The 14,355-nt window shown below is 34.6% G+C and overlaps 1 protein-coding gene across 4 annotated transcripts in view; it reads right to left on the reverse strand.

Moving 5' to 3' along the window:
* The window catches only part of LOC307128154 (myosin IXb), a 32,009-nt gene that overhangs the window by 14,003 nt on the left and 3,651 nt on the right, over positions 1–14,355 (reverse strand). For all 4 annotated transcript variants that reach the window (XM_079819801.1, XM_079819800.1, XM_079819802.1 and 1 more), the window contains exons 3-12: positions 6,721–6,815; positions 5,298–5,360; positions 5,079–5,178; positions 4,679–4,779; positions 3,853–3,976; positions 3,155–3,244; positions 2,801–2,917; positions 1,017–1,151; positions 791–912; positions 88–229 (exon numbers count right to left, since the gene is read on the reverse strand). In XM_079819801.1, coding sequence (XP_079675927.1) covers positions 88–229; positions 791–912; positions 1,017–1,151; positions 2,801–2,917; positions 3,155–3,244; positions 3,853–3,976; positions 4,679–4,779; positions 5,079–5,178; positions 5,298–5,360; positions 6,721–6,815 — 1,089 coding nt within the window. The remainder of the gene's footprint in view (positions 1–87; positions 230–790; positions 913–1,016; positions 1,152–2,800; positions 2,918–3,154; positions 3,245–3,852; positions 3,977–4,678; positions 4,780–5,078; positions 5,179–5,297; positions 5,361–6,720; positions 6,816–14,355) is intronic.

The raw sequence follows: 14,355 nt of genomic DNA on the forward strand, positions 1-14,355 counted from the left end.
CCCACCATTGACACATCATTTGTAACACAACTACACTCCAAATGTTTGTGCAAAGGGAAAGTTTAGTTTCAGGGTCTGTTCCTTTACCTTTATCTGGTATTTGACCTTGCCAGCAAAATGTCGAATGACAAAAGCTGGTTCCCGCACTGGCGTCTGCACAAAGAACACGTTGTCCTGGTGCTGCTGCTTAAACTTCTCTAGTAGAGTGCTATCTGTGGCTTGAGGAAAACTAGAGAGGCCATAACACTGAATATTAACTACTGGACTACTAAAAACCACGGTGTATACAAAGTCACATACTGTACTCTAAATAGTTTGCCAGATCCAATTGAAGTAGTGGATCAGCAGATTGTATACTTTTCCCGGTGGATTTTCACAGTGTGCATATGCTTTTAACAATATTTCAATATATACATATGAATATTTCTGTATCTCAATCCATTAAGAGGAACCATTATTTTAAACAAAGCCATTGTTGAAAAGTAGATTGAAACAGTAGATTGTTTAGTATAAGAATTAAAACAGTAAAATCTACTGTCTTTCCACTAAAGGAAATTACTTTTTATACAATTACTACAGTAGTAGTAAAAAGCCATGCTTTATGGCAGAGCTTCTCAACTCGAGTCCTCAGGACACACCTCCCAGAATGCTTCAGATGTCTCCCTACTTAACATACTAAGAAACTGATGAGTTGAATCAGTTTTAATTAATATGAGACATCTAAAACATTATGATAGGTGGGTCCCCAGGACTGGAGTTGAGAAACACTGCTTTATGGGATTGAACTCACTTGCTCTCCTCGTCAAGCAGATAAAACAGCCCGGTGGGCTTCTTGCTGAAGAGACTGATGCAGCCAATGTTGTCAGTGTAGTCAACAGTGTGCCATGTGATTCCCTCTGCCATGTACTCCTCCTAAAACACAATGCACGCGTGAGCAGATGTACGCAAAGCTATAGACATTCCCGTCCACCACGATTAAAGGAGACATCAAGTACAACACAGATGTCATAACTCACTTGTTCAAGCGTAAATATGCGCTGATTGCAGTAATACTGTAGTTGCTCGTTAGCATAATTAATGCAGAACTGTTCAAAGCTGTTTGTCTTGAAATCCTCAAATCCAAATATGTCCAGGACACCAATGGATAAGCACTGCGAGGAACAGAATAAAATTAAAATACAATGATATCAGTAATAAAATACAATGTCAAAGGATTTAAGGCATCAAAGCAGATGCTTTCAGTTCGCCACTTTAGCTGCGTGAATCAAGTCAAGTATATCTAAAAACACAAACATAAAAAAAGGAAAGATTAGATACATTTAGATAAGATATTTAGACTTTAATTTTGAATATATTTTATAACAATAATATTAATATTGAATAATATACATTAAAAAGCAAAATATGTAAATTGCATTATATTAAAGAAAATATATTATATGGAATAATCCCAATATAAATGTAAAGATTATATTATTTTAAATTTAAATGTTGATCTTTGATATTGAAAATATATTTAATTAAATTGTATGTATGTATGTGTGTGTGTGTGTGTGTGTGTGTGTGTGTGTGTGTGTGTGTGTGTGTGTGTGTGTGTGTGTGTGTGTGTGTGTGTGTGTGTGTGTGTGTGTGTGTGTGTGTGTGTGTGTGTGTGTGTGTGTGTGTGTGTGTGTGTGTGTGTGTGAGAATGAATGAATGAATGAATGAATGAATGAATGAATGAATGAATGAATGAATGAATGAATGAATGTATGTATGTATGTATGTATGTATGTATGTATGTATGTATGCAAGTATGTATGCATGTATGTATGTATGTATGTATGTATGTATGTATGTATGTATGTATGTATGCATGTATGCATGTATGTATGTATGTATGTATGCAAGTATGTATGTATGTATGTATGTATGTATGTATGTATGTATGTATGTATGTATGTATGTATGTATGTATGTATATATATATATATATATGTGCTGGGCGATCGATCAATCGCGATTAATCGCATCCTAAATAAAAGTTTGTGTTGACATAATATATGTGTGTAGTGTGTATAATTATCATGTATATATAAATACACACACATGAATGTATATATTTAAGAATTTCTTTATTATATAAGAAAAATTATATTATATATATATATATATAATATATATATATAATATATATATATATATATATATATATATATATATATATATATATACACACATACATGTATACAGGCAAATATTTCTTAAATATATACATGCATGTGTGTGTATTAATATATACATAATAATAATACACAATACACACACATTTATTTTGTCAACACAAACTTTTATTTTGGATGCTATTAATCGCAATTGATCGATTGCCCAGCACTGATATATAAGTATATATATTTATGTATACAATTTGGTCAACAAATTACCAAGCAATGCTTAATTTTGTTCAGTCTGACTCTGTGGTGTAAAACGTTGTATTAGCAATTAAAGAACACCTAAGCAAAACATGGTCAGGTCAAAGTTTCTGAATAATTTTGGTCCAAAATGTTTAATCATTTTACTGGTAGTCCACTGTATGAAGAATTTTTGGGTATAATACGTCACAGTTTACTTTATTTTGCTATCCTCACTTACATAAATAAACTATAGTGTCCTGCACGCATTAGTAAAAATAAAAAAAAATGGTTTCTGAATAATTTAATATAATTATAAATTATAATGAATATAATTTTATAATGACTGTATATTTTAGATACAATTTTATAAATACAAATATATAAAATTATCTCAACAGGATTCATACCGGGACAGACTCCTCCAAATCTCTCTTGTTGAGTAGAGAATGGTTGATTCGCAGGACAATCCAGTCGAACAGGGCACTGTACAGAGACTTAGCCATAGAGTCTCTGGCAGTGATGGCCTAAAGATATGACAATGTTTGAACATGAGGTCAGCAGATTCTTAGAGTTCATAAATGAAAAAAAGACAAATGTAAAAATGGAGAGGATAGAGAAGCAAGGAACCTCTTCAAACAGCTAACATCACACATAAAGTATGATAGATATGCATTTAACACATGGCTAGTCAATGTATGAAAAAAAAGAAAGAAAAAAAAGGTATTCATTTGCACCACCCAACACATTATAGATGAAGTTACCTCATTGAGGCTGTAAGGCAGAATTAGCGTGTCATTGGCAGTCATTGCTTTCCTTGTAGTCAGTGCTTCCACAAGCAGCTCCACTTTAACCTGTAATTTAAGAGCGATGATATCAAATGATAACACTTTATTTCAACAGTCTACTTTAGACAATCTACTAACTATAAGTAACTTTGCAACTACAATACATGTCAACTAACTCTTATTAGAAATATCAGCTTAATATCAGCAAACACTTTATTTTGATGGTCCTCCAACAGAAATTCTACCAATTATAAGTAACTTTGCAAATACATGTCAACTTATTCTACTAACCTGAACCCTAACACCTAACCCAAACCTAACAGTCTACTAACAGTCAACTACAGTCGAAGTCTACTAATACTCTAATGAGAGTTAGTTGACATAGTTGTAATTACTTATAGTTAGTAGAGTGTCTAAAATGGATCTAAATAAAGTGTAATCAAACACATTACAGCAATAAAGACACATTTGATTTAAATGATGATGCATTTATTCGCCATGCTGAGGTGGTGACCAGTTAACCAATAGATGTCACTGCACAGCATTTCCAAAGAATTGGGGGGTGAGGTTTACTGCTGAGCATTAAACGATTTTAAGTATTTCTACTTCTAAGTAGGAGGAACAGAAGCCTCCTATAATGAGTTTATGTTGAACATTAAAGTCGCCAGTGGTACCTTGAGAAGGTCAGAGACAGCTGAAAGGACATGATTTGGCCCAACTTTAAGACCCTCGCCAACATCTTTTTGCTCATATGTCACATTTCCCAGGTACAGAATGGCAGAGAGAACAGAGAATATCCTGAAAAAGACCATCAACCGTTGAACCGTTTTGGATAATAAATCCTAAATATATATAAATATATATATATATATATATATATATATATATATATATATATATATATATATATATATATATATTTTTTTTTTTTTTTTTTTGATAAGTGCCTCAAATAATGCATTTCCAAGCTACGTGACATGTTTGTCAAGCTATATGATATGTTTCTAACATTGTATAAAAACTATTAGTTGTTGTTCCTTGGAAGACAGCTCATAATGATCTGAATGTGTGCATATTGTAAATCTTGATGGATTTCCCCCCTCCGAGACAAGCACAGACTTGTCCCAGAACAGAATTCTTAATTTGCTAGTCACGCATGTAGATTTGCATGTAGACTTTATCCCTCGAGGACAAACCTAATTAGACACCATTTACATGGAAGTATACTATTTCTGAGTAATTGTTGAAGTACAGTACAGCTCATTGTAAATGTCATGGTTTTAGCAGGGCTAAATAAACATGAAAGATATAAGGCATAATCCAAAAATAAACCGTGTGTTAATAAACATTATTCATGTTAGTAATTAAACAGAATTCATTATAATGTAATCGCTGTGAAGACTTATCAAAATAATTTAATACAGAATAGTTAAGAGTTTAAAAAAACAGCACTACCTTAGCCTTATTTTAAAAACTTACTTGAAAATATATTACACTTACTGCTTTTTGGTCGGAGGTAGAAAACCGACCATCTCCATGGCCTGATGAAGTCTCCTGAATTCATGTTTCATTTCTGCTTGATCCTCCAAAATCGGTATTTCCTGTGAGTTGTAAACATAGAAGAGTGAACAATTAATGGAAGAAAAAAAAACAAACATAAGACAATTGTTGACATACAGTTAAGCTTGAATAAACAGCTATACAAATTAAAATGAACAGAAGAGCCTGATTTCTCAGGACAAAGAATAGTCCTTTTCTCAGGACAAATAATCAAGATGAGGTTTCCATTTAATGTCATTGTTGCCCCAAAGACAATTGAGAGCGTCATGAACGCTAATTAAAACTGAAACAGCTTTATTAAGGAACACTGATTCTTTGTGATGGCTGTTCTGAGAATTACTTGTTCGAGGTAGTGGTAGTCTTTGGGCCGCAGGAGCTTGAACTCATCTCTCTCCTCTTCTGAAGACCCAATCAATAGATAGTAAAAAACATGGTAATTCCTGCAGGTTAGAAAACAAACGGGGATGGAATTCATGTTTTTCACAGATCTCAGACACTTTCAATTAAAACGTAAAATGGATATAGGTAATGGTTTTCCTTTTTCTTTTTCTTTTGTTACCTTTCAGTTTTTCCTCTGGAAACGAGACGGCATTTCTCTAGTAAATACTTCTCAACCACAGCCCTGAAACAGTAAACAGTATTAGGAGTTTCAGATCAATTCTGGAATGTAATCTTTGGTCTATCTGTCAATATTTTTAAAGGGGTGATGAATTGAGAAATAAACTTTCCCTTGAGCTTTTGATATATAAAAGGTCATGGTAATATAAGAATATCCTGTACGTTTCAGAGCTGAAAACTTCCTTGTTAGTCAAAGAAAAGCTTTTATAGACACCAGGCCCAGCAAATGACAGTTTTTTCAAGTGGGGATCTATGACGTCAAAGGGAGGCAAGCACCACCTCAGCAGAAGAATCTCAACGCCAACTTCATCACTGCCTGTTTAGCCCTGCTCACCGATTCGCACATGTAACATAGGCCTAGTGTTAAACCTTCGAGCTACAAAGCAATAAACATGCCGTTGAGGTGAGGATTACAAAATATTGTGCAGTGACTGGGTTCAACAGTAATGCAACATGTAAGTAACTGTGTTCATTCTAATGCCTGATCTGTAATGTAACGATTCATGTACAGTCAGATATTCTTTGTCTGTGTGTCAGTAAATCAGACCAGTGACTATACATCAACTTGCGTTGTTTCTCTAAGTAGGATGAAAATAATCTGTTATTTAACAGTGATTCAATTCTATAAAAGTAAGCGATCAAAGAAAGCTCCCTTTGCAATCGTTGGAGCAGCGCGTGCTGGAGCTGCCAATCAAACAGGAGAGTTTATCAGTGACTCCCGTTTTATTCAACGAATCTCTTAACTATATCACGTTTGCACTGTTTTTCGCTGCTTTCATGCGCTCAGCATGTGTGTGATCGGCTACAATGATCATCACTGCAACCTTTCATGCCACAATCTTTATATAATACCATAGATCTAAATGTAATGCAACACTTTTCACGATTAGTTAACCATGTGAGCTGTAATTGTAAAAATTAGCTAAAAGAGGGAGTAATACTAATACGTTAGCCAATCACAGCAGTGGCTGTTTACACTGAAGTCTCCCAGCGGACACGCCCCTTAAAACGGAGCGTTCAGAGCAGAAGGCTAAAATCAGGGTAGGAAAAAATGCCTTTTATTTATAAATTATGAAATTTTTGATGTAAAAAGCATAACATTATAAGCGCACCCCAGGAAACATCATAAACCAATAAAAAAACATGCAGTTCATGACCCCTTTAAGAGAGTAGAGAAAAGGAGGAATGAGATCAGAAAATGTCATATGGTGGATCTGAACCTGAATGAACAGTATGAACATCACAGCTCAACATTTATTTTACATCAATACATTTCCTCATTAGATAAACTGTATCATCATCATGTTCAGCTGTGGGTGTTCTGGCGTGTAAAGTAGGTGGACAGAAGTACACAGATGACTCACCCTCTCACAATGCCACTCTCCAGATAATTCACTTGAATGAACTTTCCAAAGCGACTCGAGTTGTTGTTGTATGCTGTTTTAGCATTGCCGAAGGCCTGAGGAGACCGAAGAAGAATGCATCAGATAGGCAACTTGTTTTTGAGGAAACAGAAAAATATTACAGACTAAAAAAATCTGGTGTTCATGACTGATTACAGAACTCTTTTACTGAGGCAAAAATGGTGGCCTAACTTAATCTACTCAACTTAATTATAGTCTTTAAATCTTGCCAAACACAGAGCCTTGATCCTGAAGCCACAGCCAACAACAGTTCCCCATTACTGACATTAGATTATAAATTATTGGTTGCTCAAACTACACAAAGAAGGTTGTCATAGACAGATTACAGGAATTTAATAGTTTTTATTAGTGGGCAGCACAGAACTATTTTTATAATCACCCACAGGAACCACAAACACATCTAACTCAGATCGAGGCCATAACCATGGGAACAATGCTTTTTTTCCCTTCTTTTCTATTTTTGCGTAGGGAGGGGGGTATTGGTGTTATTACTTTATTTAAAGGAGTTCAATTATTAAAGGATTTAAGGAAATAAAGAAAAAGAAATAAGAACGGTGAAAGTTCTAGTTCTATTGTAGTTATGAAGTAAACTATTTGCAAATCATATATTTTAAAAAATAAATACTCACACATTCACTCTTATTTTCGACTGTCTAATATGTAAAAATGCTAAACGTTTCTTGTCTCGTCAAATTCAGTTATGATTTACATAGGCCTAAATAATGTCATATTTTCAATTCAAAACTGTGAAATTTTAATGTCAAGTAGTTTGCATCACTTGATATTACTGTTGGTCTCTGAACGTTTTTATCGTAAAACTGTTGTCAAATATTAAATGTTAAGCTACTTACATCTTACAACGCATTACTTCACTATTATAACTAAAGTGTCACGTTGGAATTTGCACTAACAATTAGCCCCGCTTTCTTTGATTTGATTGGCCATCTCACTCATTCTGACAGAGAGCGCTGTTAGACCACTGAGGCAGACCGGCCTAAAAATGTTACATTTTATTTTTGTCTTCCTAGCAACAAACAGAGTGGTGTTTAACGGAGTACAGCAGAGCAGCATCAAGAATATCAAATATTGGGGGGACAATTAGGTAATTTCTAATTATTTGGGGGACTTGTCCCCCTCAATGTCTATGGTTGTTACGGCCCTGACTCCGAAGGCCTTGGCCTATAGTTGGAACTGTTTGTTGATGTAGTTAATGCAAATATGTGTCATTTTACCCATGCTGAAAAAATGTCTTCCTGTTCATTTCATACTTGTATTAGTGAAACACAAGAAAATGTTTTGAAGACTCTCTGAACCACTCTTTTCAATACAATGGACACATATTGTGGCCAGGGCTGCCAACCTCTGAAAACTGACAAAAAAACTAAACAAAACAAAACATAAAGCACTCAAAAGTCATATGATTAGTGTGTGTGTGAATAACAGTCCAAAACATGAACATCTTGGTTTCTTTCCTTTTTCCACAACTGTTGTAGACAAGGGGAGTTTTTGAGAAATCATATTTGAATTTTTTTTTTTTGTGCAGGTAAAGGTGGAATACATTACACACTGCAGCTTTTAAAACTAAACTTTGACATGTGTAACATGTACCAACATGTTTTCACACTGCTCTCAATTGATTCTCAATATGTGCATACTTTCAACACGATCTGTACCATTACCATCATTCAGGATTTAATCCTGTTGAAAACTTGTTTTTAAACAAATAGTTTCCGTGTCCCATTTCCATGTTCAAATTGTGTAGGAAGACAAATACTGAGGAAAGGTCATAAAACACCTGAATAGAGAGAATGGAAAAAGATGCTACATCTGTCAAATGATACGTTTTTTATCAGCTGGCCTGAGAGAGCCTGTTTCGACATGTTCTACTTCTGCTCTACTTCATTCTGGTATTCTGACAATGCCAACGCCCAGGGTTCTACACATGAACAGAAAAGTTGGTTTACCCCAAAATGAAAATTCTATCATTACTTACTCACCCTCAACCAGCAAACTCTATATTAGTACTCAATTTAAGCTTGTAGAAATTAAAGCGTAAATATCAAAATTATAAAAATACAAAAACCTACTCAACTTTTCTGATACTGGTGTTTTTGCTGTTTTCCAGCTGTATTTACACTGTTTTATCATTGTTTTTGTTGTATTTTTATTTAGTAACTTGCCTTTTTGTGACATCTGGAGTTCATTATACCTAAAAAAATACTCGAATACGATCCATCAAATGTTACTGTCATTGTGTATTGTCTACCAAGGTATCTGTGTTTTGGTGGGTACCATGTTACTTCTATTATATATGGTGTCTACACAATATCTATTGTATTATTTGCTAAGATGTTAACTAAAGCATACACGATAAACGCATGGTTTAATTCAGTTTTATATTGTTTGAGTAAAAAGTATTGCAAAAGTAAACATCAACTAAAAAGAAATTACTCAAACTTTTACTGATCATTTTCCTTGTTTATTTTACTTAACTTAGTTAAGTAGAGTTTACTTCCATGTGTGAAATTGACTAAATCTGCATGCAAAAATTTTTTTTTCTCAGTGTGGGTGAATAGACTTTCAATGGAGGGACAGAAATCTCTCAGATTTCAATACAAATATCTTCCTTAGTGTTTCGAAGTTGAACAAAAGTCTGGGTTTAGAACGACATGAGAGTGAGTAATTGATGACAGGAATTACATTTTTTGGGTGAACTATCCCTTTAAGAGCACCACAACTAGGCCTAGAGCAGAGACACTGCTGTAAACATTTAACATCTTCCCCCAGAGCTGTCTCTTATCCCTTTCACACTTGAGAAGTAAACAGACAAAGGTCACAAACGCACTCCTCAGATTCCATAACAGAGCATTGGTACCTCTCACAACTGCCAAATGAAACCTGACTACTGAAATGCAAAAAAAAAAACTCAGTCAAACGTCAAAGTTCAGTAAAAATGAGGGTAAAAATTCAGTGCAAGTGCAACACATTTTACTCTCAAGATCATGTGATGACCCAGTTTTTTTGTGACCCATTTTTGTTTCTCAAACATCTGTTTAGCACCTTTCCAACACTATATAGATTTTAAGAAGAAAATGTAATTGGAGTTTGTCCCTGCAAAAGTGTTGCACATGGTTTCTAGAACATTGCTAATTACTATGCAGTTAGTAAGGTTTGAGAATGTTGTGTTTTATGTGGTTAATACTTTACCCTTCCTTTAACTCTCTAGGATATTCTGGTTTTACTACATAAGGCTTGGGTTACTCTTTAAATGCAAGTCTATGGGATTTTCATCGACCAAGATCATCTGGCAAGCAAAAATCATATGTCTGATCACTTAGAAAGGTAAAAGCAAATCTCTCCTCAATAAGTCTCATGATTTGAGACATCATTCCTGTCTGTAGATCAAATTTGCAGCATTAAGTTTAAAGGTGTCCTATTATGCCCATTTACATTCTTGCTTTCATGCTTGATTGTTAAAAAAAAACAAATTTTTCACATATTTTCCATTATTACAGCACCTCTCTCCCCAACTGGCCAGAAGGCATCATTATTTTCCTGTTCAGATGAAGGGCCTTCAACAGAAATATGAAATGTGCTGTGATTGGTTAGCTGACCCAGTGTGTTGTGATTGGCACCGCTTAAGTGTGTTTGGGAAATGTCACCGACCTTACCATAACAGCGAGCTCTACTCAGATAATATTACATATTAAATAAATATTAAAGATGGCGTCAATTTCAAACCAATTCAAACCTGATTCAGACTTAAGAATGTTAACAAACAAGAGGATCAAGCAGAACGGGCTTCATGCATGGACTTTGCAAGCACGAATTTCACTGGACATTTTCTTACACATTTTAGATACAATGTTATACCCCATTTAATCATGATAATTGTTGGAAAACTATGGTAATACAAACAATAATTAATCACAAAACCATGGTTAATTTTCCTAAGGGGCGATGAAAAGCCTTACAAAAGCGAGAGCAAAACAGCGTAGCAACAACATAAAACTAATAAGACATAGAAATAAATAAGACATACAAGTTGGGATCCACAAACAGACAAAGTGAACTGTTCTCCGTAAAATGTGCAGCATACAGATAAACGTTGGGGTTATAACGTTCAGGAACAATGTTATAGTAGTGTGGGATTTATTTAACAGTGTTAAATACATTTTAACCACTCTAAGTTCTTCAGCCTTAGGAAGGTCAAACAAATGAGTTTTAGAAATGGGGTGAAAAAAAGATCTATTTGACATAGCGTCTTCTCTAATGCAGCTCAACCAGGCCGCGTATTCTGTGGGCGGAGGAGTAACATTGTGACTTCACAAGATCCGGTAACAGCGCGTTGTAGTCCAAACGAGTCGTTTGTTGTAGTTCTAGGAAAGTGGATCATGTTAAATAAAATATCTCCCTTTGGAGTGTGCTTTGAGCTTTGTAATCTTGCAGATCTTTTTAATGCTCAAACAGCAACATTACACATTAACTAAAGGTGAAAAAGCATAATAGGACCCCTTTAAGACATAATGCGAATACGTTCTAACGCTAAACGTAAAAAAGAACAAAGTAAACAATACAAATTACCCAAAATTTCCATAGCATATATGCCACCCACATTACCTGTCTAGCTCTATTTCAGACCTATCTCTTCTTATTTTCTTACAAACGGGCTGATAAAACAGGGCTACCATGTCAATTTCCTAGCATTTCGAGTTTTAGAACAAGTATGAGTGCCTAAATGGAACAATTGCACTGGTAATTGATTTCTAATGATGAACTCTCTACAGTGGGGTAAAGCTATACACTTCCATTATCTGTACAAGGGATAAGCTGTCTGAGTCAAAACATAAAACACAATTACCGAGGAGGTGGAGTCTCTAACAGTGATGCATAATAGTTCAACAGTAGGACATGCATAAATAACACCACCAGGCAAACAATGTGCATATTGTTAGAGGGGTACACCACGTGAAGGCAATACACAAAGGTCTCTATGAATACAGGCCAGGGACAGGTGTTTGTGATTCAATAAAACCAAAAGCAGAGACCATAGAACCCATCATGAAGCAACTCTTATTTAAAAGTACCAAAAAGTATCAAAGCACTACCACATGTCTTTTTTTACATTTATAATAAATGTAAATGTATTCAGTTGAGACCTTTTATATACAATAAAGTGACTTAAAGAGAGTTTACCTAAAAACGTTGTCATTATTTACTCACTCATGTTGTTCCAAACCTGTATGAGTCTCTTTCTTTCTTGGATTCTGTTGAACACGGATATATTTTGAAGATGTTGGTAACCAGACAGTTGAGTTGAGGGCACCCAATGACTTCCATAGAGCTCTGGAGGTTGACGTCACGCAGCCTAAACTCCGCCATTTTGGCAGGCAATCAGGGGAGCGCTAGAGCAGCTGTAGCATTGGGTAAATCATTTTATTGCATAAGTTGTTGAAATGCGGTGATTTTCAGTTTATTCTTCAAACTACTTCTGCCTCACGATAAAAATAAGTTCCCATTAAATACGATACTTAATGATGAATAACAGAAGTACTTTTATATATAAATAACATTCAGGGCTATTTGAAAAGAAATATCTGAAACAAAAAAATAAGAAATTACATTTATTAATTATGACTGATTTTATTTGACACACAACACGGACCGATGCACACAGCGGCGCACTGTTTTGGACGGGTTTGTGTTAACCACTAACATAGTAATTTATTCACGTTCACGTTTATTCACGCTATCCGTTCCTTTATCGATACACCCCGGGGGCATTATAGGGAGGGACCTATTATGATTAATCTATGTACAGGTCTATGTCTTTTGAATTAAAGTACACAGTGAACTTTGTTGCCTTGAAACTCATGCTGGCGTCATTCATTTCATATACGCTCCCGGCTGTTTCTGCCTGCCAAAATGGCGTCGTAAACAGAATGGATCACGTGACCTCCAGAGCTCTATAGTATTTTGGGTGCCGTCAACTGTCTGGTTACCAACATTCTTCAAAATATCTTTTTTGATGTTTGGAACAAATTGAAGGGTGAGCAAGTAATGACACAATTTTCATTTTGGGGTGAACTATCCCAATATCAGAATGTACATTACCTGAAAATGTAACTTGCTTTGCTAGCTCAATCAGTTGAGCATTAGGAACAATACCATGGTAATCTTTAATATTTTTGTCGAGTGTCATACATTTGATTCTTTGATGAATAGAACGAATAAAAAGTTCAAAAGAGCAGCTTTTATTTGAAATTAGGGCTGTCAAAAGATTAATCGCGATTAATCGCATCCAAAATAAAAGTTTGTGTTTATTATTATTTATATATAAATACACACACATTCCTGTATATATTTAAGAAATATTTGCATGTATATACATTTATATAATCTATAATATATATAAATAGAAATGTTTTATATATAAAAATAATATTTTTTTCTTAAATATATACATGCTTGTGTGTGTATTTATATATAAATAATAATTAACAGAGTACACACGCATATATTATGTAAACACAAACTTTTATTTTGGATGCGATTAATCGCGATTAATCTTTTGACAGCCCTATTTGAAATATATATTTTTTTGTCTATGTTTCTTTCCATAACAATGTTTTTATGTGCATTTTAAAGTGATTATCGCATCAGAAACGTGTGACGGAAAAGCCAAATTTCGGGGGGAGGGGGGACCCTTAATTCACAAAAAAAGTTTTTACGCTCCCTTGAGGTGGTTTTGTGACTTGTGCGAAAAAGAGTTAATGCGAATAATGGAAGATGGAAACGCATTTGTCGAATAAATTCTGACGTAGCGAACATTAAACCCATGTGACTAATTGGCTGTTTCCGCTGATAGCGTCAATAATGTTGCATAACATTTAAAATGTGGCTTCTGACATTCTGAAATGTCGTAGCCAAGGTTGTGAGTAAAATGTCTGGTCATTACAATCTCCCAGAAATCCTGCTGACATTGTCTTTTCCATATGTAATGGGCTTGATGTCTTCGTAATGCCCTTGCGGCTAGTGCCTTCATCAAAAATTCTGCATTTCTTCTTCAGTGCATTGCATTCAACTTGGCGATTACAAGCTGCACTGCTAGTAAATTTATAACTTGCCCAATCGTAACAAATTGCAGTCCTGTCTCCAATTTCTATCCTTGCCTTGTTTCATTTACTGTTGGTTACTATAGGTTATCAATACCTCTGTCGTCCACTCGAACAACTTGATGGAAATGCACCTAATTCACATTTGTTTTTTTGCAAACTTTGAAAAGATTTGTTTCACGTTTGGATGGAAACAAACCCAGCTATTGTAAATGTCTTCATTGCAACTTTTGATCAGTTTAATGCCTCCTTGCTGAATAAAAGTATTAATCTTACTGACACAAACATTTGAATGGTAGTGTTTTCTGGTAGTACCTAATCTGGGAACAACAGGACTTCAATGACTCATTTCAAGTGCATGTTTCATTTATAATTTATGAGATCCAAATATCATCTGATCTATTTGTTTAAATAATAATTTACATTAAATATTAACGGTCACAACTTCAACATATGACCA

Source organism: Gobio gobio, assembly GCF_949357685.1.
Source record: "Gobio gobio genome assembly, chromosome: 6".
NCBI lineage: Eukaryota > Metazoa > Chordata > Actinopteri > Cypriniformes > Gobionidae > Gobio > Gobio gobio.